A 27,898-nucleotide genomic window follows, 5' to 3' on the forward strand; every position below is an offset into this window, starting at 1 on the left:
AGAGAGAGGAGAGAAATGAAGGGGTGAGGGATCAGGATCAGAGCTGGGACTACAGGATTTCAGATCTGTGGGATGCAAGGGATGTCAGAGCCCATCTAGAAGACTTCTGTGATAGCACAGTTCTCCCAGCCCAGCCCAACGCAGCCTGTTACACTCCCTGTGAGTAGAGATCTAGGTCCTGTGACTCCCCATCCCCAAACACACTTGCATCTTCTCTCTGGGATCCACAGGGCACATCTACTCCCACTGCCCCAGATATGGGAGACATGCTCACAGCACACTTAATCCCCTCTTCTCACTTTCCCTTGGCTAGGAATCTCTGGGTGCCTTCTCCCTCCTCTCTGTCTGCCCAAATCAGGGATGTTCTCCAAGACCCACTTGTTTCAACTTATACAACTATTTACCCCACTTCCACTAAAAACATCCATATTTTCCTTAGGGAATCACACCCCCATCAACTTTAAGTTTATGCATTATTTTTCATTAAGGTATAATTGGCATATAACATCATGTTAGTTTCAGGCATACAACATAATGATTCAGTATTTACATACATTGCAACGCAATCACCACAGTAAGTCTAGTTAATACCTTCCATAGTTATAAAATTTTTTTCTTGTGATGAGAACTTTTAGTATCTACTCTCAGCAACTTTCAAATACGCAGCACACTGTTAGTTAACTGTAGTCACTAGGCTGTCTATTATGTCCCCACGACTTGTTTATTTTATAACTGGAAATTTGTACTTTTTGATCACCTTCCCCCATCTCTCCCACCCAAGTTTTTGCGGTTTGAATAAAGATGATGCCCCTGTCAGGTTCTTTCCCTGGCTTCTGTGATGGGTGCAGGGATGGGCACTGGGCCTCTTTCAGGACAATAAGAGTCAGACCCAGACTTCTGCCAGGAGGGCTGTGGGGGAAAGAAGCTCTTCCTAACGGTTTTACAGACAGGTTAGAGTGTATACATGAAACTGCAGGCAACTATCTTGTTTCCACAAAATGGGACCCTGCCTCTGAAAGGAGCAACAAGCCCAAAGATGCAAAGAGAGAGCTTCCTGAAGACATCATCTAAGCTCCTGGATCCAACCATGCCTGATGTCAACACTCTGAATTTTGTAATTCCATGAGCCAATAAATTCCTTTCTCTACTTAAGTCAGTTTGAGTTGGATTTTCTGCCTGTTGCAACTAAGATTCCTGATTGAGACTTACTTCCTCTGCAAATCTTAGTCCTCATTTATCCTACTTTCTTCTGCCTTCCCATAAACCTATTGTTGAAGATCATAAGATTCAAAAGTCCATATTTACAACACTATGAACACACATACCCTCATTAATAGTCATTCTTTACGGGGACGCCTGGGTGGCTCAGTTGGTTAAGCGGCTGCCTTCGGCTCAGGTCATGATCCCAGCATCCTGGGATCGAGTCCCACATCGGGCTCCTTGCTCAGCAGGGAGCCTGCTTCTCCCTCTGCCTCTGCCTGCCATTCTGTCTGCCTGTGCTTGCTCTCTCCCCCTCTCTCTCTCTGATAAATAAAATCTTAAAAAAAAATAGTCATTCTTTACGAAACACTTGTTATGTACCAGGTACCAGGTGAGGCTTTTATATAATATCTTATGGTAATCCACAGATGTAGCTATTTTTAATCCCCATTCTACAGATAAGGAAACTAAGTTTCAGAGAAGGTAGGCTCTCATTCCTCTGTCAGACGCTAGAGGCAGTGTTCTGAACCATTTGCTTCTCAGGAAGTAACATGTGTGAGGGGGAGGTGGGGAGAAGATGCCATGGAGATCTTTAGTCTCCTGACACCACACCATCCCACCCTTGCTATCCCCTCTTCCAGGTGTCTTTTCACTGCTCTGTGCTGCTTGTAGGGGCAGGAGGAAGGTGACGCTCAGAACAAGAAGACAAAGTGTTCTGAGGGTCAAACTGACAGGCCAAGAGAAGACAAATCACAGAAGTACAGGCTGCTGGTGAGTAATGGAATAAGATAGGATGTGACCATTAAGCTTTCTCTGTGTCTCATGCTGTATTTTCCTTGGTGACTTGGGCTTTTAACACTATCAACAGACAAAATCTGTGCTCATCCTACCTCCCAACCCTTCTCCCCCTACTTACTAGGCAGACATGGAGCTACATCCTGTGTATTCTGTGGTGAAAAAGGCACACCTGGTCTGTTCTCTTGGAGTGCTCACACTCTGATGGGAAAGGCAGACCCCAAGTCCATACACAGGTAAACCGAAGAGCACGTGGAGTTTTCTGAAGAAAACAAACAGGAAACTGGAGGGGTGATGGTTCCATTTACTGAGAGAATGAAGACTTAGGGGAGCTGGGGAAGGAAGTCAAGAGTCCCACTCCCCATGTATCATTCAGAGATGTCAGGTACATAGTCAGATATGGGAGTCTAATGCTCAGAGGAGAGGTCTGGCTTAGAGATTGAAAAAGCACCCGGTTAGCCTTCCAGCCTCTTGGGTTCTTTTTTAAAAAAATATTTATTTATTTATTTGAGAGAGAGAGCACATGGGGTGGGGGGAGGGAGAAGGAGAGTGGAAAAGGAAGAGAGAGACTTGCAAGCAGACTCCCTGCTGAGCACAGAGGACAGAGCTCATGAAGGACTTGATCTCACCACCCTGAGATCACACTTAAGCTGAACCCAAGACTCAGATGTTTTCATCCACTGTGCCACCCAGGCAGCCCGCAGGCTCTCCCAGGTTTCATCTCTTCTTGGAAGTTTTCCCTCATAACATAATTCCTAGGAAATTTCACGACATCCATCCATCCATCCATCCATCCATTCATTAAATCATTCAACACATTCTCAGTAAGGTCTACTGTGGGCAGACTTTGCCCTAGCATCCTCTAGGAGCCAATCTTCTAGGTGTGGAGTCAACAAATAAAGTAGACAATTAAATAACAAACAAACAAACAAAGTAGACAATTACAACACAGACTGGTAAGTACTGTGTTCAGGGGAAGAGCAATGGACCTAGGCAGATGGGTCAACCTGGGGCCTACAGGAAGCAGATGGCCATCTCAGGCCAGTAATTTGAGGAGGCTCTATTCACAGAGGTGGGCAGGGAATAGGGAAACCACAAGGGATAGATCACAATGTACCCTGGAGCTGGAAACATTTCAACATCATTACCTCCCGAGGCCTGGAGAGGAGAGGGAAGGGGTGGTCCCAGGAACATGGAAACAGGGAGCGCTCTGACATGGGGCTAATAGACAGAAGCTGGGAGCCTCAGTTGAGGCAGGTAGCAAAAGAAACAATAGCAAAAGGTTTTTGTTTTTGTTTTTTAAGTTAACTATATCAGATGATGTTAGGTGTTCCTGAAAAACAAGGCAGAAAAGGGAGTTAGGGAGGGCAGTGGAGGGGGGCAGCGGAAGGGAAGGATTACAGATTGTAAACTGAATGGTCAGAGAAGACCTCAGCAAGAAGAGGGCACTTAAGTAAAGACTTGAAGGAGCTGTATCTCCAGGTGAGTCTTCCCCTGACCCCTTCAGTCATCCCACCCCACTCCCCTGCCCATCCTGTCCTAAGGTCAGGGCCTTGTCTCCAACATTTTTGTATTAGAGGTCCCTGAAGATCTGTCTCAGACTTTGGTCTCCTGGGGACAGGAATCCTGTCCCACCCTTTCTTTTCTCATCTAATAACAATAGGAGCTGTCATTTATGAAGCACATATGTCATGCTGGGCTCAGCTCTGGGCCCGTTACACACACTGGGTCATCTAAGTCTTGTAGCAAATCTGCAAAGCACAGATAAAGAAAATGAGGCATCTCAGTCCACTTTCCAAGAACCCCTTAGCCAGCTGGCTTCCCTAACAGAGTTCCTGCTCCATCCTCACTCCAGAGAAAGGGAAGTAGAGAACAGGCCTTAAGTTTCTTTCTTTCCTTTTTTTTTTTTTTTTTTTAAGATTGTATTTATTTATTCGACAGAGAGAGATCACAAGTAGGCAGAGAGGCAGCAGAGAGCATGATGCACGGCTCCATCCCAGGACCCTGAGATCATGACCTGAGCCGAGCAAAGGCAGAGGCTTAACCCACTGAGCCACCCACGCTCCCCAGGCCTTAAGTTTCTGAAGGACAGAAAAGGGGAATAGAAGTTAGGCATATACTTTGTGTCTCCAGTGAACACAAAGACCAAACGGTAGAAGTAACTAGGAGGCAGTTTTTGTTAAAACACGAAAACGTCCTAACAATCAGAGCCTTGGCTGCCTTGGAAGCAATGAGTTCCTTGTCACTAAGGGTGTGCAAGAGCAACTGGACAATATCATGTCAAAATGGAATATAGGGGATGTTCAGGTAAGGGATTTGACCAGATAACTCTAAGAGTCCTTCCAACTTAGGTTCTATCACTAAATGACTCTAGAATTCTAAGACCGTGTGATTCAAAGACTAGGATTCTAAATCCCTATCTTCAAAGAACTCACGATCTAATAAATGAGGTGGGCAAACAGTTACTTTTGATAACTGTAGTAAATAGTCCTATAGAGGAAATGCAAGGCCCTGGGTAGCAGCCCTACCTGAGCTGGGGCTGGTTCCTCAAGGCTGATCTTAAGAAGCACTGGCATCAGAATCATTTGGGAATCTTGCTTGCTTGCTTTCCTTCTTCCCTCCCTGCCTCCCTTCCTCTTTTCCTCTCTCCTTTTCTCTTTCTTTCTTTCTTTCCTTCCTTTCTTTTCTTTCCTTCCTCCCTCCCTCCCTCCTTCTCTTTCTTTCTCTTCCACTCTTCCTTCCTTTCTTTGTTCTCATGTTTACACTCCATTCCAGATCTCCTGCATCAGAACCTCTGGAGCGGGACCCAAAAGTCTACTTTACCAGAATGAGCTCTGAGGTGATTTCTAGGCAGACTGAAATTTGATTCTTCATGCCCAGAGTCAGGATGACTTCCTTGAGAGGTGATTAATCAGACTGAGAAAAAGGAGTAGGTGGGTCAAAATATGCAACCACAGAAAAACAGGGAAGTAATGTGTTTTGATAAAGAATAGCAATCTTGTACAGTGTTCTCTCCATGCAGTGGGCCTTTTTAAGATGATAGCACCTCTTAAATATAATCTGAGATTCTGTGATAAGAGTATGTGCCTCAGATCTCCTGGAACAGATCTTTGTTTGCAAGGGAGCGAGAGCTGGCCTCAGTTTATTATTAATTATGCCAAGGCGGGAGGCTGTTGAAAAGGACTGACAAGCACTCCCACAGAGTCCCAGAGAGGCTGCTCCTGGCCACTGTCCACTCCTCTGCCTACAGCCCCCAACCCTCATTCCCCAACTGCCCCTGGCTACTTCTCTTTTCTGGAGCCTGCAGTGTCACCAGCAAGAAAGCAATAGTGTGGGGGAGGGCCTGGTGGCCAGAAAGTGCAGGGTGTTCTAGGGCAGGGACCAGAGGAGGTATGGCTGGACAACAGTCATCCTGGCATGTGAGAGCTGTTGAGATTTGGAAGGAGGGGACACTGCTGGGGTGAAAGACAGAAAGTGAATTCTGAGTTGGAGCTCTGCCACTGACAAGTGTGGGAAGGCTGGGCAAGTCCCTTCCCCAGACTGGGCCTCTGCATTCCTGTCTGAAAGAGACGGTTTGTGTTAGAAGCAGATGACTTCTCCAGTGACCATCGGCTTTAATATTTTGAATTCTACAATCTCACCCGACCCAACCCATCACCGTACAAAGCATACAGGCAGGACCTTGACCCATTTTACAGAGAGGAAGCTGCGGCCCAGGGAGAAGCAGTGATTTGCCCAACACCACACAGTCACTTAGGAGCAAAGCTGGATTCCACCCGCACCCAACGCTCAGCCTGGCGTTTGGGAGATCAGTCTCATGCTGGGCAAGCTGAAGCAAAGTGAGAGGCACTCGGTCTCCGGTCCAGGAAGCAGGCGCTGCAGGGGACGGAAGGGTCGGAGCCCACGCCGCGTGAGGCCAAGTAACTGGGCGGAGGCGCCCGAGGCCAGCCTGGGGAGAAGTGGGTGTGCTGGGGGCCGGGCGCGGCCGGGGGAGGAGGCGCCCTGGGGAAGGTTAAAGGGAGCAGAGCGCGGGTCGGGGTGCAGAGCCGAGGGGCCTCGGGCTGTGTGCGGACAGGTAGACGGAACGCGGAGGGCAGCTGTGCGGGGGCACCGAGGAGCACAGGGTGCGGGGTCCTGTCGAGAGACGGGCGCCCGTCGGAGTCTTGCCGAGAGGCAGGTAAGGCGCGCTCGCAGGGTCGGGAAGGCTGGGCTGCAGCCGGGGGTAGAAGTCAGAGGTCTTCCCGCCTCCCTTGGGAACACCGACGGGAGGTGGGGGGCGGCTCCCATACGGAGCTGGACCTCCCCAGAACCGAGCTGCAGGAATCCCGGGGCCCCACATGGGAGTACCAGGAGCCCAGCTGAAAACCCTGGGGGCTTGCACCAGCACCCGCGGGCCCCGGGACGGCGGCTGGAAAGCTCTTTCCACGTCCACAGATACGCATGCGAACACCGGAGGGTCCGCAGCGAATGCACACGCAGAAACGGCTCCCGGGGACCCCACGCGGTCTTCTTCTTTGGCCAGAGCTGCTTGCTCCGTGGAGCCGACGTGCCCTTTCGCTATTGCATCGTGCCCCGAGCCTCAAGACCCCTAAAGACACCCTCTGTTGCTAATAACAGAGGTCTAGGTTGGGAGTCAGGAGAGTGGGTTCTAGTTTATAGGTTGTGTAAACCTGTGCAGGTCCCCTATACCGGCTGTATGCCTTGAACTTTCTTTTCCGGGGTCACCACTTGTAAAATGAGCTTCTTGGTCCTGTTGACTGCACGCTTTGTGGGACATGAGGGGAAAGGGGTCTGGACCTCGGATGCTCTTGTCTAGAAAGTAGATGAGTTCAGACAGGCCCTTGTAAGAGGGCCCATAAAGAGTATCTCCTCCTATTCCTCCTCCCCACTCTTCACCAATTTGCATGTGGGGAGGCTGAGGCCCAGCGGGGAGATAGCTTGCCCAGGGACACACCAGGAACCTGAGAGAAGCAGAAGGAACCCAAGTCTCCTCACTTCTAGTGCAGGGCTCTCTCCACTCCTATAAAGGTGCATTATAAATGTGTAAGTTCCTCATTATCTCCTAGCATCCATCCACTTTGCTGGTTCCAAATGGAGGAGATTCCTGCTTGAGACATAGAAACGGCTTTCAGATTTTCTCAACTCCTTAAGATGATAACCAGCAACCTTCTTCATCCCTCACTCACTCCACACATCTCAAAACACATTTCTCTCCATAAACTGAATGGGTGGGTGCTCCAGATACCTACCAAGAGAGAGGTAAGACAAAACCCCCAACTTACTGATGGGGAACATGAGGCCCAGAGTGGAGAAGTGACTTAACCAAGATACATGGCTAGACATGGCCCAGTAGGAGCATGTCTCTTGATTCCAGTTCTGGTGTGTTCTTCATCAGCCACAGAACTACTGAATGGTACTGCTAAATGGAAGGGGACGATAGAGCTGATCGGAGTATGAGAAACAAGGAAGCCTTTTTTAAAAAAAAATTTTAAAGATTTATTTATTTTAGAGAGAGAGAGAAAACATGAGTAGGAGGGGCAGAGGGAGAGGGAGAAAGAACCTTAAGCAGACTCTGTGCTGTGTGCGGAGCCTGAGGGGGGGCTCATTTCATGACCCTGAGGTTAGGACCTGAGCTGAAACTAAGAGTCAGATGCTTAACCTACTGCACCACCCATGCGCCCCAGGGAAGGCTCTTGAAGGAGGAAAGTATGTCTGAGAATCAAGAAGAGTCATAAGAACATGCTGACTTCTCCCAAGAAAAGAAAGCCAAAGGGAGGAGGGAGGGGCAACATAGGGTTGGTTGTTCTTGGTAATCTGGAGGTTGGGAAATAGAAAAGGAAATCAGATTGCCCAATAATTCTCTCTTATGCTTCTATAATACTTGGCAATTTCTTAATACACCTTCCCCTCTGTTGTCTGCCCCTGTGCCCACGTAAGGTAAACAGGGCAGGGATCATTATCCCCATCTCATATATGAGTTACAGAGGAAGTAAATGCAGTGCTGAAGGTCACATAGCCAAGCATACAGCCAAGATTGGAACCATCAAAGGCACACATGAAAGGCAAGATCACAGGCTGTGTGACTGGGAATTGGACTGTGTGTGTGCTATGGGTGGGTGTGTGTGGTCACACCCTGGGTAGGTACACAGGGAAGAGGGTGGCAAAACCACTGCTAGTGTTTTGGGGCCAAGAATATTTGCCCTTTAGATTCAATGGGGTTCAGGTCCAGGGAACATCTGGGCCCTGGGGATGGGTACGGGGCCACAGGGTACTGGGGAGAGCTGTGGTGAGATGGGGCTAGAGGTAGGGTCACACCCAAAGAAGCTTAAATGACAATTTGAGGAGGCTAGATTGTTCTACAGGCAACAGGGAACTAAAAGTAGAAAGGTCTGTGGATGGGATACCTGTTTGTGGTCCTGGCTCTACCCCTGGATTGAGGCCTTGTGCAGGGGATTTCCTCAAGGTGGGGGTGCTCTAATTTGCTCTGGTTGAACGCGGTTTATACCAACAACATGATTATTAAGATCCCTGCCAGTCAAATTTTACTCCTGTGTCTCCTTCCAACTCTGTGCTAAGGTCCATTCCTTTAATTCCTCTCCCACTCCACTGCTCCCCAGTCAATGGTAGTGATAAGTCCACCTGAGGGACCAATGGCAAATCTGTGTGGTCCCAGGGGTTGTCTTTGGATCCCCTCCCTATCTTCTTTGTGTGAATCCCCCCTTGCCTCTCTTTACTACATCCCCAGGTACTTAAAACATTCATTCTGAAAGAGCAGCTGAAACAGAGCAGTGGGGAACCCAAAAGAACCAATGGTGGAGTTTCTCTTTTCCCCAGAGAAACCTGAAGGAAAACCTAAGATGCCCAGTTCATCCTTCAAATCACAGCTCTACACCTCCATCCCAACTTGGACACTTGTGAGTTCAAGTCAAGAACATTTAGGGATGGGGCACCTGGCTGGCTCAGCTGATAAAGCATTTGACTCTTCATCTCAGGGTCATGAGTTCAAGCCCCACATTGGGCATAGAGCCTACTTAAAAAAAAAAAAAAAAGAACATTCAGGAAGAACCTGTTAACGTGCAGGAAATAGCAACAGAGTATAGAGGAAGAGAGTGCTCCTGGCTTGTTTGGGGGAACAGGAGTGTATCTGGAGCAGAAAGGACCACAGGAGATGAGATTATAAAGGAAGGTTAATGCCTCCTCCCACATGCCAACCTTCCCCTACCCACAGCCCTTACCAGATTCTTGATTGGTGAGAATATGGAGTTCGAGGACCTGATACCCCAGAACACAAGGAGACTGCGTTCAGTGTGATGCACAACTCAGACGCCAGCGAATATTACCAATGGTAGTGGAAAAAGCACCCACACGGCACATGCCCCCAAGTCCCAGTTGCCATTGGAGTTCTGCCCTTCACCGGCCCTGCCATTCTGGGCAAATCACCTTCCCTCCTGGGGCTTCCGTTTCCCTGTCTACAAAATGGAGCAGTTGGCCTAGAATCTAGATTCTAAATAATCTTTAAAATCGCTTTCTGTGTGGTCAGTGACTTCTTAACTGGCCTATCTTCTGTTTCAAGTTAGGAACTCTCCAGAGAAGAGCTCCATCTCCCACCATTATGAACTTTATAATCAGTGACTTATCTTGATGAGTGCAGCCAAGGAGCACAGAAGGAAGAACAAAATTCTCAGTAGGCCAACGGCAATCCTTGGGCCTAGAGGTGGTGCAAAGAGAATCAATGTGTCCCTTTATCAGCTCTCTGTCTCTCCTGACCCAGCAGGGTGCCCCTGTGCCCAGACCCTCATTCCTAACCCCACTCAGCACCTCCAGTGGCTTCTTTGCCAGAGAGGCTCCTGAAGGAGGATCTGAGGGATGAACGGTTTCATAAGCTCTACTCCACTCAGTGAACCCCGCCTCAGAGCCCCCCATCCCCCACACTGTCCCTCTACCCCCACTTTCTGCACAGAGTCTGCCTCCTTCCCTGGCTTCATCACCCAGGTAGATGGCCTGTTAAGAGGAAAAACGAACAAGTCAACCAATTTGGCTCTTTGTTTATCTAGGCACGAATATTCAGTGCAACTTGGTCCTGGAGCTCAGTTACATCTTAATCTGTGAGAACAAAGTTGGCAGCCTTCTCTATATTGTGATTTACGGGCTCTAGAAGGACCCCAAAATGCCTCTTCCACCAAACTATCCAACCTCCCATAACCTCACAGTGTGGTTTTGTGATCTGTACCCTCGTGGGGGTGTTAGAGCTGACTTTACCAGATTATGGAGATAAAACCCCTTCATTTTATAGATACAGACAGAGGTGGAGGCCCAGAAAAGGGAAGTCACATGTCCTATGTCACACAAGTAGCCACTGAACCAAGACAGCTCTTTAGGTTTCCATTTCCTTCACTATAAGATGAAGGAGACTAATTAGACGTTAGACCAGATGGACTCTGAAGGTCCTGCCCACCACCTCTGCTTTGCAGAAATTAAACTGCCTCCCCATCTGTGCCATTTTCTTCTTTAACTGTCACAGTGAGCTGCCCTACCGATAGCACTGATGCTGTAACTGTGTTTTACCCAGTCTGTCCAAATAGGTTCATTGGGGACATCATTGTATCGACCCCACGGCCAGCTGCCATTCTGCCCACACACATGGTTCCGTTGGGTCTCAGGCTCTTTCAACCTTTCAGAGGCTTCTGTTAAGATACCTATACCCTTGGGAAAAGGAATATTTGAGTCTGCACTATTGGCTGGTCCCTGAGCACCAATCCACCTGTTAAACCGAGGCTTCTCATAAAGTCACCCAGTAGAGACGTTGCAGGCCTGGAAATGAGGGACAGCAGTCAGATATCCCTTGGCCATGGCATAGTTCCTGTAACTGCTACTCTAGACTGGCCAGACCCAGCTGCCGCAGGGAGGGGAAGGGGAAATGGGAGGGGGTTAGCAACTACAGTAAGGCTATTGCACAACACTTGGGGCCCCAGCCTTGGGAGATCCACCCTGGTTCTGAAGAGTTTTCTGGGCGTCTGATTCCTTCCTTTCCTCCCTTGTCCCCTGCTTTCCAACTCTGGGCCTTCCCAGCTCCCAAAGTCAATACTGAGACCTGAGATGTGTCCAGAGACACCCTGAAGAGGCCGAGCGAACTAAGGAACCCGGGGGCACCCACAGGAAGATTCCTGAAGCTGACTGGGCGCCACAGAGGATCTACCTGTTATTTGGTGAGTCTTCCACATTCAGGTTGCCCTTCCTCTGCCCTGTCAGTTAAAAGTACCTTGTAAGGATATCTAAGAAAACTGGTAACAGGGACTGTTCTGGAAAAGAGGCCTGGACCCCTGGGAACAGGGAGACTTCATCTTCATTGTATGCAGTGTGTCTATGTATTTACTTCTCAAAAATGGAGAATAGGGGCATCTGGGTGGCTCAATGGGTTAAGCCTCTGCCTTTAGCTCAGGTCATGATCCCAGGGTTCTGGGATCGAGCCCCGAATCAGGCTCTCTGCTCAGCGGGAAGCCTGCCCCCCACCCCAGCCTGCCTCTCTGCCTATCTCTCTCTGTCAAATGAATAAATAAAAAAATTTTTTTAAATGGAGAATAGGCTGGGGTGCCTGGGTGGCTCAGTGGGTTAAGCCTCTGCCTTCGGCTCAGGTCATGATCTCAGGGTCCTGGGATTGAGCCCCGCATCAGTCTATGGGCTCAGCAGGGAGCCTGCTTCCCCCACTTTCTGCCTACTGCTCTGCCTACTTGTGATCTCTGTCAAATAAATAAATAAAATCTTTAAATCTTTTTTTTAAAAATGGAGAATAGAGTTCAAACATTTTTTTCGCCATAATAAAACTGTATGCTCAAGCTAGCCTGGAGGAAGGCAGGGCAGGGATGATGATGTTTTTAATTGTGGTAGGAAAAAAATACCTAAAATTTACCCTAGTGACCATTTTTAAATATACAACTCAGTAGTATTAACTGTATTTATATCATTGTGCAACAAATCTCTAGAACTTCTTCATCTTGCAAAACTGAAACTCTGTACCCGTTGAACAACTTCCGATGATAATCATTCTGACACATGAGGAAACTAAAGCCCACACAGGGCAATAAGGCCATTTCTTTCAAAGTGGGCTCCTTCAGGCATCCCATCTGTCTGTTATCTCCCTGTAAAACTGTCCAAGGCCCCTTCCTCCCTAAATGTTTCCCCACATGCCTCTCACATCTTACATTGCTTCCCACCCCTACCTTGTCATCTCCCGGGCCCCAGCTCCAGACTCTGTGTCTTCTACCTGAACTATTTTCAAGACCTTTGTCACCAGCCTTCCTGCCTCCTTTCTTGCTCCCTCCAATCCACATAGCAGCCAGAGTGTCCTTTCAAAGCACAAATCTTTTATCATAGTATTCTCTTTTAAAATACTGCCCCATGGGGTGCCTGGATGGCTCAGTGGGTTAAAGCCTCTGCCTCTGGCTCAGGTCATGATCCCAGGGTCCTGAGATGGAGCCCCGCATCCGCATGGGCTCTCTGCTCTGCAGGGAGCCTGCTTCCCTTCCTCTCTCTCTGCCTGCCTCTCTGCCTACTTGTGATCTCTGTCTGTTAAATAAATAAATAAAATCTTTAAAAAAAATAAAAAATAAAATACTGCTCCATGGCTCTTCCCTAGCTACAGGATAAAGTTCCAACTCTGCAGCTTGGCACTCAAGGCTGTCCATGACCTTATTCAGGGCAGCCTCTCTATCCCATGTCCCATCTTATCCTTCCACACATCTTACACTCCAACCCCTTTATGCTATTTTCTGTTCTTCTAAACATTTCGTTTTTGTCGTTCTTGTTCACCTCTTTGCTTTTCTTACCTTCTCTACTTCCAAAAAACCCTTCAATGTCCAGTTCAGATGCCTCTGTCACTGTGACACTCTCTGAGCCCTGATCAGAATTTGTCCCTTCTTTCTCTAAGCCCCAGTAGTCCCTGATCAGTTCCCTACAGTATAGATCACCTGGCAATGTGTCCCTAACTGCAGAGACTGGGTCTGAGCCTCCCTAAGCTCCCAGCATGAGGCCTGCCCAAGAGTGGGTCTCTGTAAATGATGACTGGCTGAATGATCAGTTGAGCATTAATTTATTGTGCTGCTGTTACTTGCCATAGGCTGTTATGAGGGAAGCAGAAGGCAGAAATTGCTTACCTGACAAGTGGGGTGGTAGAAAAAAACCTTTGCCTCCTGGATCTTAAGTCCATGAGCCCTTGTTATCTTCCCTTCCTCCACCCAGACAAGGTAGTCCAAGCACCAAATTGCAGGGAGCCCCAAAGGCATTGTTTGAAAGGTAGGACTGTCCTGGATGATGGCTGTATTTTTAGATTCTTTGCTCCCAACTTCTATATTCATGGAGTTGTTCATAAATACTAATCATGGTCATAGCTGTCATCTTTTCTGGGGAAGAGACCATATGGTTACAAGTCAAGTTTGCTAACTGGTTGACTGACAACTCTACCTAGATACAGGAGGGCTTTGGAACTGGTCAGTGAACACTTGAGTATTTGGCCTATGGAGAAGTCCCTGAAGTAGCCATCTTTACTGGAGCCCGCTGAGGGAAGAACACCCAGCCAGTCACAAGGTAGACTCTGAGGAAGCACAATACCCAGCCAGTTTCAGGGTAGTCCCCTAGACTTGAGGGAGAGACTCAGTCCTGCTGACCAGGAGCATGTGGTCTGCTTATCAATAACAAGAAAATAGCCACACATTGCCTTATCTGTAATTGCTGGCCAAAAGAGAAAGCTGTGCTGGTAAAACTTGTGGAGTATGGTTAAGGGGTAGGGAGCACTCAGGGCACCTGGTTGGCTCAGTTGGTTAATCTGCCTTTGGCTCAGGTCATGATCTCAGAGTCCTGGGATCAAGCCCCACGTTGTGCTCCCTGTTTCTCCTCTGCCTCTTTCCCCCCCTCTTTCTCTCAAATAAATAAATAAAATATTTTAAAAAGGTCGGGGGGTGGGGTAGGGAGCACCATTGAAATCTTCCAGAAAGAAGTGAGTGTGGATCCTTGCTTAAAGGGAATGACATAGTTTTTCAATACCAGGCTGTCTTTGGATATTTTTTATATTATAGAGTAAAAATCTCTGAGAGAAAAGAGAAGAAACATTTCAATGATTTATAGAATAAAAAAAAAAAAAGGTTCATATGGGTTACAGTGGTCAAGGAAGGCTTTATTCCACAAGTATATACTGAGCATCTGCTGAGTGCTGTCTTAAGTGCTTGTATAAAGCAGTTAGTAGAGCAGACACGCTCTTTGCCTTCATTGACCTTACCATCTAGTGGAGAAGACAGACAAACAAGTAGGTAGAATAAACTGTGACGTTGGGATTTTAGCTGGGTCTGAAGGGGTCGGGAGACAATTCAAGCCACAGGTGACAGAAGCCATCTCCTCTCTCTTTTCTCTCACCAACAGAGCATCCTCCAGTTCTTTGCCTATTTGGATCCCTGTTGCTATGGAGACCACCAACGGGACCGAGACCTGGTACGAGAGCCTGCACGCAGTGCTGAAGGTTCTAAATGCCACTATTCACAGCAACTTGCTCTGCCGGACAGGGCCAGACAGCCTGTCTGAGGGGCGGAGGGCCAACCTACCTGGCCGTGATGACAACTCCTACATGTACATTCTCTTTGTCATGTTTCTATTCGCTGCCACCGTGGGCAGCCTCATCCTGGGATATACCCGCTCCCGCAAAGTGGACAAGCGCAGTGACCCCTACCATGTGTACATCAAGAACCGTGTGTCTATGATCTGAGGCTACGGGGCTGGGAAGGGCAGCATATCAAGACACCAGAACCCAGTTATGGACCACATCAGGCCTCAGTGTCCCCATCTGTAAGATCAACGAGAAACAGTCCTAAGGGAGGTCATCATTAGAGTGGGAGGAGAAGGGCTGGCAGAGCTGCACCTTATGGATAAAGATTTTTTTCCCCCAGTAAGGGTAGACTGTATAGACAATGGGAGCCCCGTGAACAAATATATAGAAGTAGCAAAAGATAATAACCAATAATTGGCCCAGTGGCTGGAGTACTGGGGGTTAGGGGCTAGAGACTGGAGGAAGGAGAAAAGGAAATTGTAGAAAAGGGAGATGAAACAGGAAGATGCACTGAGGACACATTTTTTTAAAAAAGATTTTATGTATTTGAAAGAGAGGCAGAGATAAAGCACAAGCAGCGGGAGGGGGCAAAGAGGGAGGGGAGAAGCAGGCTCCCCACTGAGCAGGGAGCCTGACCCGGGCTAGATCCCAGGACCCTGAGATCATGACCCCAGCCAAAAGCAGACATTTACCTGACTTAGCCACCCAGGCACTCCTGAGGACACATTTTTTGATGTGTTATCTTCAACGACCATGAAGAACAGCAGTGATTATAGCATCACAGATAAGAATCTGAGTAAGGTGACTTATTTATATTTGTTCACATTTTATGTGTTCCAAGATATTTAACATTTGTGATTTTCCCCCCTGTGAGGGAAGCAAAGTAAGTACAATTCTGGCCATTTGGGCAAGAGCAGGACCATAGGACTAGAACCCAGGAACTCTGGTTTCCTTGCCTACCACTTTTCAAAACTGCGCCACACAAGACAGGATCCAGGCCTGAAATGTCTGCAATTTCTGGGGGCCCTCCTTAAGAAAAGTAATTTGAAAACATCCTGCTTTTGCAAATGACAAACACACATCACCATGTGAATACATGACTAGGACCCCCCCTCCTAAGAGCCTAAGGAGTGACGTGTTTCAGCGTGTGGCGGCGCCCTTCCCAGCCACATCTCCAGGCATTCCCTCTAACACAGCCTCTTCTGATTTGATGAAGTTCTGTGAGACGTTCTGTGAGAAGTTCTGATACCAAATTGAAATCTTCTAGAAGATTACCATCACATCTAGAAGATTACCAAATTAAAAGGAGGTTGTGCAAGGCAGGTATCCATCTGGTTCAGTGGAAGGATTCTGGTATGTGAACGAGCTGGTTACTTCTCTCTTTGATCTTTTTCCCTCTTCCAAAATGGAATAGTTAAGACTTGAAGGTCTCTAAGGGCTCTACCAGTTCTGACATTCTGGGCATCACAGCTATTGGGTTAAATCATAAAATTGTGTTTGTAGGTCAAAAAGCAGCTATCAGTGGTTTTCATATGGTTCGGTCTCATATGTGCAATGCGGCGAGTGAATCCTCTACAAGCTACAAATCCCAGACTGGGACCTCCCACTGTTCTGTTTGATTCTATTTAAGGGATCTACATGGGTTCTCCAGAAGGTCCTATTGAAACATACAAATTTGTATATAGCAAAAACTCTGAAAGAATATTTTAATTGCCATTATCTCTGAAGAGAAGGACTGTGGGTGATTTCCCCTTTCTACTTAAAAAATTTATGTAATATTTGATTTATTTGACCATAAGTATGTTGCTTGTACAATAAGGGGAGGGGGAAGCTACTTCCACTTTGAAAAAATAAAAATAAATGCCTATGTGTTTCTTGAGTGAAGGATCACAGAACAAGTTCACTCCCATGAGCAGTTAGTTGTGTTCTCTCCCCATAAAATCTGTGCTGAGCTCCCTGTGTGTTCAAGCCTTTCTTTAGTTCTTCTTGAGGGAGAAGGCAAAGACCTACTTTAGAAGATTTGACAAATGGGAAGACAACAGATTCAGAAATCTCCAATTGAATGGGACCTTAGAGATCACCCAGCCCAAACTCCCAAATAAAACAGAAAATGCTATCAAGTATAGGAATGGTCCTAGGAGGGTTTTAAGAAACGAGATCGAGTAGGGGCACCTGGGTGGCTTAAGCCTCTGCCTTCAGCTCAGGTCATGATCTCAGGGTCCTGGGATCACACCCTACATTGGGATCTCCGCTAGGCAGGGAGCTTGCTTCCCCCTCTCTCTCTGCCTCCCTCTCTGCCTACTTGTGATCTCTCTCTGTCAAATAAATTTAAAAAAAAAAAAATCTTTGAAAGAGGACAGATCTAAATGGACTAAGTGAAAGAAGAGAACAAGACAAAGGAAGCTTGTGGGTAGAAATGCGGTGAAACCACACTTTTTTTTTTTTTTTTAAGATTTTATTTATTTCCTTGACAGAGATCACAAGTAGGCAGAGAGGCAGGCAGAGACAGAGAGAGGGGGAAGCAGACCCTCCGCCGAGCAGAGAGCCCGACGCGGGGCTCCATCCCAGGACCCTGGAACCCTGATCCGAGCCAGAGGCCCTAACCCACCCAGCCACCCAGGCGCCCTGAAACCACACTTTTAAAGATAGTGGTTGGCTGGGAAATTGATCTGGAAGCAGGCAGACTGTGGCATCTCTGGGACTTCAGTGTGCCTACCCATGGAAGTGGCTCCCCATCACACAGTCCTTACACTTACAGGGATTAATAATAAGATAATAGAAATTCTGCTTGTAAGTTGCAGAAATTAATGTATATTAGCATTGAACACAAGTTCAAAAGAAGAGCTACTGACATCTGGGCAACTCCAGGGCCCAGAGTTACTTATTGGTCTGAATTCACAAAGTAGGGGCTCAATCTACCTCGGTACTCACCTCCCCCCCAGTTCCACCCACCACCAACTGTCTGGAGTTCAGTGGCCCTTCCTCTTCTGAGCCCAAGATCTTTTATCTGCACCAGTTCTGCCCTCTGCTGGCCAAATCCCAGCACAACATGTTAAGCCCTCAAAGCAAACTTCAGGAAGCACTCATTCAACAATTATTTATGGAGGGCCTACTATGTGCCAAGCACGCATCTCGGCACTCTGGGGATTCATAAGTAAAAAAGATCAAAGAAACCCCTGCCCTAACACGTTCGAGCATTTACTATATGTCAGCAAGTAGTCTAAGCATTTTATACATTAATTCATTTAGCTCGGAATACCTTTATAACAACCATAATTAGTAGGTATCCCTTACAATTACTTCAGTAGAGCTCACCAGTTCTCCATCTAACTGCCGCACCACCTTTAACCCAATTTTGGCACCACTGCACACCCAACCCAGGGTGTGGATCTGAATAGTCCCCAGAAATGAATGGGAAAGTGATCTGGGGAAATGATAGCAGAATACTGATGCCGATAGCTTGAGGCTGGGTTCCCTAGAAAGAGAGTCTGAGACAGGCATTTATTGACTGGGCAGTTTCCAGGAAAAACCTGCAAGGGAGAAAGGACAAAGTGTGTCTCAGGTCATGTCTAGCCCTGGTCTAATCAACAGGGAACTGGTCTACATGGCTGAGGCACAAACTGCACAGCAGGATTATACCCCCTTGAAGCCAGGGGTCTGGTCCGTTATGCCCCTGTATCAGTAAGGCATTGATTATGACCCACTCTGGTGGGGAGAGAGGAAAAGGGGAGGGTTGTAAGGAGGATCTCATCAGCTGAGAGCAATTCTCTGGAGACAAGTGGCACATGTGAGCTTACAGCAGGCTAGCACAGTGGAAGAAAGCTAAGCAAGGAAGTTATTTTGGTTGGAGGTTTGCAACCGCCTGAGTCCTCGGGAAGGTTCTGAAGTTCAGTATTCATCACAGAATTGCTCCACCTTTTTTGGCTAACATTTTCTGCTCCATGTCACACATCATTGGCTGCTGGCTCCTAGAGGGGGCACTTGACCTCCCGGGGATGCTCACATTGGGCTGAAGCCAAATCTCTGGAGAAGGGAGCAGCTCCGAACTGATGGCAGCAACACCCACAGCAGCTGGGGAAGGGGGCCTCTTTGGGCTCCATCAGTGTCCATGATGACAGATGTGCTACTGGGGAAATGGGAGCAGAAGCAAAGGAGTCACCTCTTAGGATCTCCTTCTGTTAAACAGACAAGAAGCACACACCAAAAAAAAAACAAAAAAAAAAAAAAAAAAAAAAAAAAAAACAAAGTAACACCAAACAGCACCACAGAGGAAAAAATGTAGTTTACAAGAAAACATGGGGAACAGATATTATAAGTGATGGTCAAGAAGAGGAGAGAGAATTGGTGGATGTTTCCTGGAGATTTAAAGAAGGATTTGAAGAACTATAAGGATTTGATTAGGAGGTCGAATTTAGTATGATCCAAGGCAGCATTTCCAGTAGGTGGATGGCTCTGCTCTACTCAGTCATTCAGGGAATAAGGACAATGACTGCCATCTTCAACAGGTAGCTTCCAAGTGCACTCTGCCTGGAGCATTTCTACATAGAGAGGAGAGAGAAAACAGAATTCCAGAGCCACAGATTTACTCTTAACAAGCAAGGCAAAATCTGCCTATATCCCTTCTGCTCACAACCGCTGATAAGGGCTTAATAACATGACCACAACTGACGTCAAGGAGAGCCAGCAAATGAAGTTTCTATCTGGGCAGTTGTATCCCAGCCGAATCTCTACGGAAGGGATGAATGGATTTTGGAGGACAGCTAATGGTCTTCACCCTACCTTCCCCATTCTTTCCCCCAGGACTGGCCTTGAACAACAACAACAACTAGAAAACACATACAGCCTTGTAAAGGAGAAAGAAATGCTGTTACTCTGATTTGATCATGTTTTGGGGGGGTTGGGGGTTTGGAGTCTTGTGGGTATAATTAAGCCTGTCCTGGCAGTGTGACTTATGCTCATTTTTTTCTGGCATTAGTGAGTCTTGTTTCATCTCTCCCTGGAATGGTAATGTCCAAGATATTGGTTTAGGCATAAGGGAAATATACTAAGCAAGGCTTTCAGCCAACCTTATATAGGAGAAAGAATCCTCTTTCAGGTGTCACTAAGAAACCAAGAATATGATCTGCCCGGATGAAACCAGAGAACCCATCTATGGCAGTGGTTAAACTCTGACAGAGAATGAGCTCCTGGGGAGTAGGAAAGTCAGAAGTTAGTGATCAGGAAAGAAAAAGGGAAGAAAAACTGGTTTTCCAGGAGCACACAGCCTCTGAAAGGCACTATGCTAGGAATTTCCATGTTACCTTATTTCACCTTTTCCAAACACTCTTAACTTTTTTTTTTTTTTAATTTTATTTATTTATTTGACAGAGAGTGAGAGAGAACACAAGCAGGCAGAGCAGCAGGCAGAGGGAGAGAGAGAGAAGCAGGCACCTTGCCAAGCAAGGAGTCCGACATGGGGTTTGATCCCAGGACCCTGGGATCATGACCTGAGCGGAAGGCAGTTGCCCAACCAACTGAGCCACCCAGGCACCCCACTTTTATTTTTTTTTTTAAGATTTTATTTATTTTATTTGACAGACAGAGATCACAAGGAGGCAGAGGCAGGCAGAGAGAGAGGAGGGGAAGCAGGCTCCCTGCTGAGCAGAGAGCCTGATGCGGGGCTTGATCCCAGCACCCTGGGATCACGACTTGAGCCAAAGGCAGAGGCTTTAACCCACTGAGCCACCCAGGCACCCCTTAACTCTTTTTAAATCACCATTTCATAGATGAGGAAACAGAAGCTCAGAGGTGAAATAGCTTCTTTAACATTCATTTAATACATGAGGCTGTCTAGATGTTAACACCGATTTGCCCACATTCAAAGCCCATGTTTTTTCCCCACTGTCTGTAGCTGGTTTCTTTGAGAGTCACATTAGATGGCTTTCTTACATCTAAACCTCCTAATCCCCCAACAGACTGTGACCGGCCTCTCTGTTCTCCTTCAGGGAATAAATAGGGCAGTCACAATCTCATCCCTGCCCAGCACCTTCCATCCCCAACTAAGATGCCACAAAGAGAAGAGAGGACGTTGTCACAATTCTATGGGAATAATAAGCCAGTTGGGACAGCTCTTGGGTGAGGGTCCCTGAGTCCCACGGCACGGACTCTGAATGCTGGAGACAAGGGGAACAGAGAGACCAGCCACGGCATCTGCTGGGAGATTAGAAGAATTTAATCTCAAGAAAGCATCTAATGTGAATCACGGCTGCACCTCCCTTAGTCAGAGTGAGGATGGTATTTTATTTTTATTTTTATTTATTTATTTGACAGAGATCACAAGTAGGCAGAGAGGCAGGCAGAGAGAGAGAGAGAGGGAAGCAGGCTCCCTGCTTGAGCAGAGAGTCCGATGAGGGGCTCGATCCCAGGACCCTGAGATCATGACCTGAGCCAAAGGCAGAGGCTTTAACCCACTGAGTCACCCAGGTGTCCCCGAGGATGGTATTATTTAAGCACATCTGAAAAGAGCTCTGTGGAACAGCTACAGGCTTACAGTTCTGCTCTTGGTTTATCATTTATTCGCTCGTTCAACAAATACTTATTAAGTGCCTAGATGAAGGCAGCGTGGTTTGATTCTAAGAACACAGCAGCAAATACGGTAGGCATGGTTTCTGCCTTCATGGAGGCAAGGATTAGCTCTCCCACTTCAGTTTTCCTACCTATAAAAACGTTCTCTTTCTATGAAGCTTTACATTGACCCCATCTATGCTCCTCCTCCCCATAAACTGAGGCTTCTTTCACTCATCGCACTGCCCTGTTTATGGTTCGACAGGACTTACCACATTGTACTCTCTTGGCATGTCTTTTCCCTTCCTAGAAACAATGCAAAGGCACAGGCAGGGACCATGTCTAATGTATCTCTATGCCTCCATCAACTAGGAGAAACCTTGGCACAAAGTAGATGTTCAATAAATTAGAGAACAAATCAACATTATGATGAGTATTGTGTTATATAATCTCTCACATGTGTGTGGGGTGCTTCCAGTCTTTCAAACTATTTTTGTCTCCATTTTCTCATTTAGTTTAGAGAGTTTGGTTCAGTGGATTCAATTTCAAGTGGATGTGAGAGCACTTCCTAAAATGTAAATGAAGCACTGTTGTTGAACTCTCTTCCTAGCCCTGAGGCCACGGTAACTTAGGTGACATCCTTAAGATCATGCAACAAGAGTCTGTGCTAGAATCTGTGACTCTTGACTTTTCGTTTCTGGGCTTTCCCTCCACGAATCAAGGGAAAACTGACAAAAGAGAGGAACAAAGTCCTCAGGGAGCCCATGAATGTGAATGCAAATTCCCAGGAGTGGATACGGTGGTGTTCGGCCCAGATCTTTTAAATCACCAGCTGCTGGGAATGTGAGCTGCTGACAGCTCCCAGCTTCTTCCTTTCACTGTATGCTGTCCTGGGTCACAGCTAACTATTTCATCCAAGGCTAGGATCCCTCCTGGACGTGGCTCACAACTAATGACAGACTGATGCAGGGATACAAAGTTCTGGTTCCATGGCACCAATTTGGGAAGAGTCAGGTGCCATCTCAACTCCAGAACTCCCGTTAGGATCAGCGGAGGCTTCAGCCGCAACCACATTGGGAGACAGCTTCTCCCTCTGCCCACTCCTTCTTCCTCACTTCTTTACTGGGGTACTCCCCTCCAAACCTGCATGCCACTCTCCATCTCAGTCTGTTTCCAAAGGAACCAATATTTCCCTCAAGCTCTGTGCCCTAGCTCTGAGCCAGTAATGATAGAGGGATGGGAGGGCAGAATATAGATGGAAGACTTAGTGGTTCTAACGAAACCAAAAAGAAGACAAGACAGTGATGGAGACTAGAGAAAACAGCATTATGTTCATTGAATACGAACTAGCCACTAGAGGGCCCGGCACGACGGGTCTAGAGCTCTGTTGCTACATTAGAGCAAAATTCTAATTTTGCTCTTCATTTGGTAGACACCTAGCATAACCGTGTCTACTAGGGGAAAACGTTTTCCCAATGACCCAGCACTTCCTGTCCTTTTACCTGTTCCATGGACATCAGTGTCCTAACCTGTTGCAACACCCTATTACCAAGACCTCTACAATACAAACACCACTACATATATACTCCTAAAAATCAAGGCTGCCAAAGCCTGTGTTTTTTCCACCCACGGCTCATTGTTCCTAAGGGGTTCAGAAGATCTGAAATATGGAATTTCAAACAGTTGGTTGTGAAAATTCTCACCCAGAAATGGGGAGAATCAGCAACATATTCCGTCTAGTCCTGTTCTTTCCCCAAAACCTTTACTTCCCCAGTTTCAGTCTTTACTGAAGACATGTAGGCTTCAGTGTGAAAAACAGTGACCAAGGGAGATATAGGTTACAGGTGTCTTCCCAGAAGATGAAAAAGTTTGAGAACATGGTGTACTTGAATGAATTAATCAGTTAATTTTTTTTCTGCTGTGGACTTAGTAAAAAGACATAGAAAATTTTCCTTTGTACTCTTTTTGGAAAGACAGTTAGTCCTTTGTAAGTTGGGAGGCTTTCTTTACCTCAGGGGAACACATTTAGAGGTCCCTGTTTCCAACCTATATGTTCTTTTTTTTTTTTTTTTTTTTAAGATTTTACTTATTTATTTGATGGAGAGAGAGAGAGCAAGAGCAGGAAGACAAGCAAGGCGAGTGGGAGAGGGAGAAGCAGGCTTCCTGCGGAGCAGGTAACCTGATGTAGGGCTTGAACCCAGGACCCTGGGATCCAACCTGGGCCAAAGGTAGTTGCTTAATAACTGAGCCCCCAACCTGTACCTTCATGAAGGGACAAAGCTGGATTGTTTGGAGGGGGAAGCAAGCCTTGCTTGGAGGATCTAGGGGTGGTAGGGATCCATACTTGGCTCTCTGCCAGTATCTCTACAGTGATGACTACAAGGACACCTGGGGAATGAGCACCAAGCCATGGCTTTGGGAGCCATGCAGGAGCTCTTGGTGTCCAGGTATAGAATAGGAGTAGATGCCTTGAGCAACTGGGCCAGATACATCTGACTGCAACACACCTGCTTGGACAATGAGCTACGACAACAATGGATTGAACACAGCTGCTCACGTTTCCCAGGTTGCGTAAGCCTTAAGGTTTTTTGAATCCTAACAAAAGCTCTGAAATGTTATGTCCCACCAACCTGGTAAGTGAAAGTGAAGCTAAATTTAATTTGATTTGAATTAGAGAAATTAAAATTTGATTTGATTTAGAAAAATTAAAGAAATCTAATGTTCTTTCATTTGTTATTGAATAAATCAAAGGTGTTCTAAAAAGTTGGTGTTTTCCTTCAGCTCAGGTCATTATCTCAGAGTCCTGGGATCAAGCCCCGCATCGGGCTCTCTGCTCAGCCAGGAGCCTGCTTCCCTCTCTCTCTCTTCCTGCTTCTCTGCCTACTTGTGATCTCTCTCTCTCTGTGTCAAATAAATAATTAAAATCTCTAGAAAAAAAGTTGGTATTCTGATATCACAACAGCAAATCTAGTGTGGTTAATAAAAAGATAGTCATTATCTTTTGAGAGATTACCATGTGTTAAGCAACGCATTATGTCCCTGAATCCTCATAATAACTTAAGAGGCAGACTGAGACACAGAAGTACAGCCCTAGGTCACATGGCTAGTAAATGGCAGAATCAGGTTTGTTGGACTCCATGTCTGTCTGACTTCTACAACCACTCATTCCCTGCCACCCAGCCATGTGTTCCCTGACATCTGGTCCCTCACTCCCTAATTCAGTTAGCCAGACAGTCCCTCAGACAACAAATGGTATTAATGCAGTTCTTCTGTTATTGGAAGATTGAGATAGAGCTACTAGTTGGAAGAACAAAAGAATCTTAGAATTTCCAAATGTTTGCCCTGGCAGCTGGTCTAGTGGGAAAAGCAAGAGTGTTAGAGCCCTGGGCTCTGCTGGTCCCTCCTCACGTGAACTTGAGTAATTTATTTGACCTCTTTCAACCTCAGCTTCAATATCTATGTATCACAAATAGTAATACACACACATTCTCACTAGACTGATGTGAAGTTGAGAGATTAAGTATTAGAGATAATCTCTCTCTTTCTCTCTCTAAATGCACACACACCCTCACAGGATCAGCTACATAATTTATGGGGCCCAGTGCAGAAAAAAACACAGAGCTCCTTATTAAAATATTATGAAGAATTTCAAGATGGTGAGAGCAGATGGTAACAGGTGATTAAACCAACCATGGGGCCTTTCTAAGGTCAGGACCTTGATGGCATGCCAGTGTGTGGCACAGAGTCAATGTGCGATAAACAGTAGTCCTCTGTTTCTCTCTAGATCGTTGCTTTCAAAGTTCTCCTTTCGCAGATGAGGAAACTGAAGTCCAAATATGATGAAAAATGCAAGTGGGTGGTAGAGTCAGGACCACAACCCAGACCTCCTCCGCTCCCAGTCAGTAGTCTTTACCTCAGCATTTCACAAGTGTGTTCTGTACGGTAATAGATATTCCATGAATAAAAGTTTCCATCAGGAAGCAAGTTTGCGAAATATTGGATTAAGGTTAAATAGACATCTTTTGCAGAGCTCTTCAGGGACTTTTCTATGAGCAACATTAGTCTCCAAAACAAGGATATAATATGAAACATTCTCCCAAAGTATTGATATGGAATCCCTTCTCAAGACCATATTAGAACTCTTTTGGAAATGCTGATCAACACAGTGCTGCAGAACAGTGGAAGTTTCCCTGATTTTGATCTGTGGGGTGTGGTCGTTATTATTCTAAATTAGAAACAAATATATTCCTTCCATTAGGCTTTTCTGTCGGCATTTCTGCCCCGGCTGATTTGTGAGCCTGAGGATATAAAAATAATGAAAACCACACTCCAGGAAGAGCATATTTGTTTAAAGTCACCCAGTTGCATTAAAAAGTCACATCCACTCTGCCCCTCTCCCAGGAGTAGGAACACACGGACAAAACATACACCATGACCCCAAAATTCTTTCCATTCTGAGTAATCTGCTCACAGCCACCACATTATAAAAGTAACAGCTAAAGTCCCATATGACCATACACAAGAAACCAGAAGTCATGATTCTAGTCTTAGCCCCTCCAGCTATTAGCCATTTGACCTAGATGGTTAATTCATCTCCTCATCCTCTTGTTTTTATTGAAAGCCTTCTTGTGTCAAATCAATTTCTCCCTTCCTTGACCTACTACACATTTATATTTCGTCTGTAGCACTCCTTCCCCTCCCCCAGGTATTTGAGAATTTCTCTGAAACACAGTTTGAGAATTAGCAGCCTAGATGATCTCTGTAGTTCCTCTCAGCTCTGCTACTCTATGATTCAAATTTGGTTGTAGTTTTATAAGCTCTTGTCTCTACCTCTTGACAAAGTTACCCTAGCTCCTTGAGAAATGTTCCTCTTAATTTTTGGGAGACTCAGAGAGTGACTTCCACATGCCAGGTGACATTGACCCTTTAGGAGCCCACAGTACAGAGAACCCATTACATGGATTGTGCAGAGGAGAGACTACTTTTCTCCCCTTATCATGCTATACTTCGTCACATGGGCTTCCAATAAGTATCATTTATGCCCTTCAGAGTTTTAGTAAAGCAGCTTTTCTATATTTTGCTGATTCCTCCTCACCCCTGTTCCTCTCCATAAATTACTAAGCTTAGGCCAATGGTGGGGACACAGATGTAGGGCTGCATCAAGGCCAGGAAACCAGTCCATGATATGCTGAACCTAGACTCACTCCTCTTTAATTTTGAAGAGTCCATTCTGGACCCACATTGTCTATCTCCTCACTTTCCTTAGGATAAGCTCCTTCCCAAGAGAGACCTAAAGCCCTCATGAAAAATAGACTTTTGGAAATTTGGACCAAATAGCAGAACCCCTGATGAGCAGGAGCCCAATGGAGGGCTCAGGCCAGGACCCTGGAACCAAGACCTGGGCCTAAGGCAGATGCTCAATTGACTGAACCACCCAGGTGCCCCTCCAACAGGCATGTTTTAATAGCCTCTATTGCATATTAATACTATGTCAAGCTTAGTACAAAAGAGAAAAATCCTTAGGGAGCTCAAGGCAGTTAGCAATAAAATCTCCCTCACCCGTGGGTAGCTCCAAGGAGACCTGAAGATTTTCCTCATGCTAATCACTGGATGCTCCAAGGAAAAAGGAGCTTTTAGTAGAATTGGCCTTGGAAGTTACCAGAGAGACCTTGAAACTGATCTGGCAGCCTACCGGGTGGCACAAGGGCATGCTCCACCCCCAGGAGCCTGCCAGCCAAGATTCAGGATTCGCCGAGAGGCAGGCCCAACACCTGTTGCCGCTCCTGGATCGGACTCAAAATTTGAGAGAGACAAGGGAGGGAATAGGAAGAAACTGGGAAAAAGGGATTTATAGCTAGAAAGATAAGACAGTGGGTTTTCCAGAACCATGCCAAAATTCATCCCAACTTAATCACCTGGCAAGAGAGATAGTGTCAGTGGTGGAAAGAACACCAGGCTTGACATCTAAACTCTGTCTCTAACACTCTGGCTGACCTTTGTCATTCAATGCCCCCCTGGGCCTGTGCTCTTTAGCTGTGATCTGCAGAACTAGGCCAGACATTCTTTAATGTTCCTCCATTTGAACAGTCTAAGATTTTAACAGCTTCCCTAAATTAATCTTGGAAGAGTCTGCAGAGAGTCATGAAAGGGAGGGAGTATAGAATGAAAAGAATTTCCAATGAACCCAGGAATAATATAATATAATAATATAAATTATAATATAATACTATAGTATATATATATTATAGTATATATAGTATATATAATGTAATATATTACATTACATTATATTATATTATGCCTTATATATTATATTATATTATGCCTATATATACTATATTATATAGTATATATAATGTAATATATTATATTATATATTTATTATGCCTATATATACTATATTACATATAGTATATATAATGTAATATATTACATTACATTGTATTATATTATAATTAACATAACACAATATAACAAGCATTATGATAAGCAGTAGAGTATAGGAATGGGGACTAGTAACATCTCTAAAGCGGAGCTAAATTCATGATCAAGACATCCAGGGCATCGAAATGTGACTCTGTTCTATCTTTATATAGAGGTGCAGATGATCTGGGAAGGAAAATAGTTCCTCTGCCAGCTGGTTCTAAAATATCTAATATTCATATACATTCCAGCAATCACATGGACCCCCCAAGGTTACCAAAGCTAGGAAGATGGAGCTGTCCGTGACCTTTACTGAATCCTTCCATTTTCTCTTATAAAAAACAAACC

At 46.0% G+C, this 27,898-nt stretch overlaps 1 protein-coding gene across 8 annotated transcripts; it reads left to right on the forward strand.

The window, feature by feature from the left end:
• Nucleotides 1–5,594: 5,594 nt before the first annotated feature.
• Nucleotides 5,595–16,463, forward strand: KCNE3 (potassium voltage-gated channel subfamily E regulatory subunit 3). 8 transcript variants are annotated; one of them, XM_082749800.1, is made up of 6 exons: nt 5,965–6,172; nt 7,062–8,057; nt 8,741–8,909; nt 11,065–11,201; nt 13,457–13,575; nt 14,404–16,463. In XM_082749800.1, the coding sequence occupies exon 6, from the start codon at nt 14,444–14,446 to the stop codon at nt 14,741–14,743; it is 300 nt and encodes a 99-aa protein (XP_082605926.1). In that variant the 5' UTR covers nt 5,965–6,172; nt 7,062–8,057; nt 8,741–8,909; nt 11,065–11,201; nt 13,457–13,575; nt 14,404–14,443; the 3' UTR covers nt 14,744–16,463. The 8 variants fall into 8 exon arrangements, 6 of the variants coding, with proteins under 6 accessions (XP_082605926.1, XP_082605927.1, XP_082605925.1 ...); XM_082749797.1 differs by lacking the exon at nt 13,457–13,575 and having other exon boundaries at nt 5,979–6,172; nt 7,062–7,254; nt 7,933–8,057; XM_082749801.1 differs by lacking the exon at nt 8,741–8,909 and having other exon boundaries at nt 7,062–7,254.
• Nucleotides 16,464–27,898: the final 11,435 nt, after the last annotated feature.

The sequence above is a fragment of the Mustela nivalis genome, assembly GCF_964662115.1.
Source record: "Mustela nivalis genome assembly, chromosome: 9".
NCBI lineage: Eukaryota > Metazoa > Chordata > Mammalia > Carnivora > Mustelidae > Mustela > Mustela nivalis.

Coding starts and splice junctions, on each gene's coding strand:
- KCNE3 (XM_082749799.1), top strand. CDS start 14,444: ATGGAGACCACCAACGGGACCGAGACCTGGTACGAGAGCCTGCACGCA.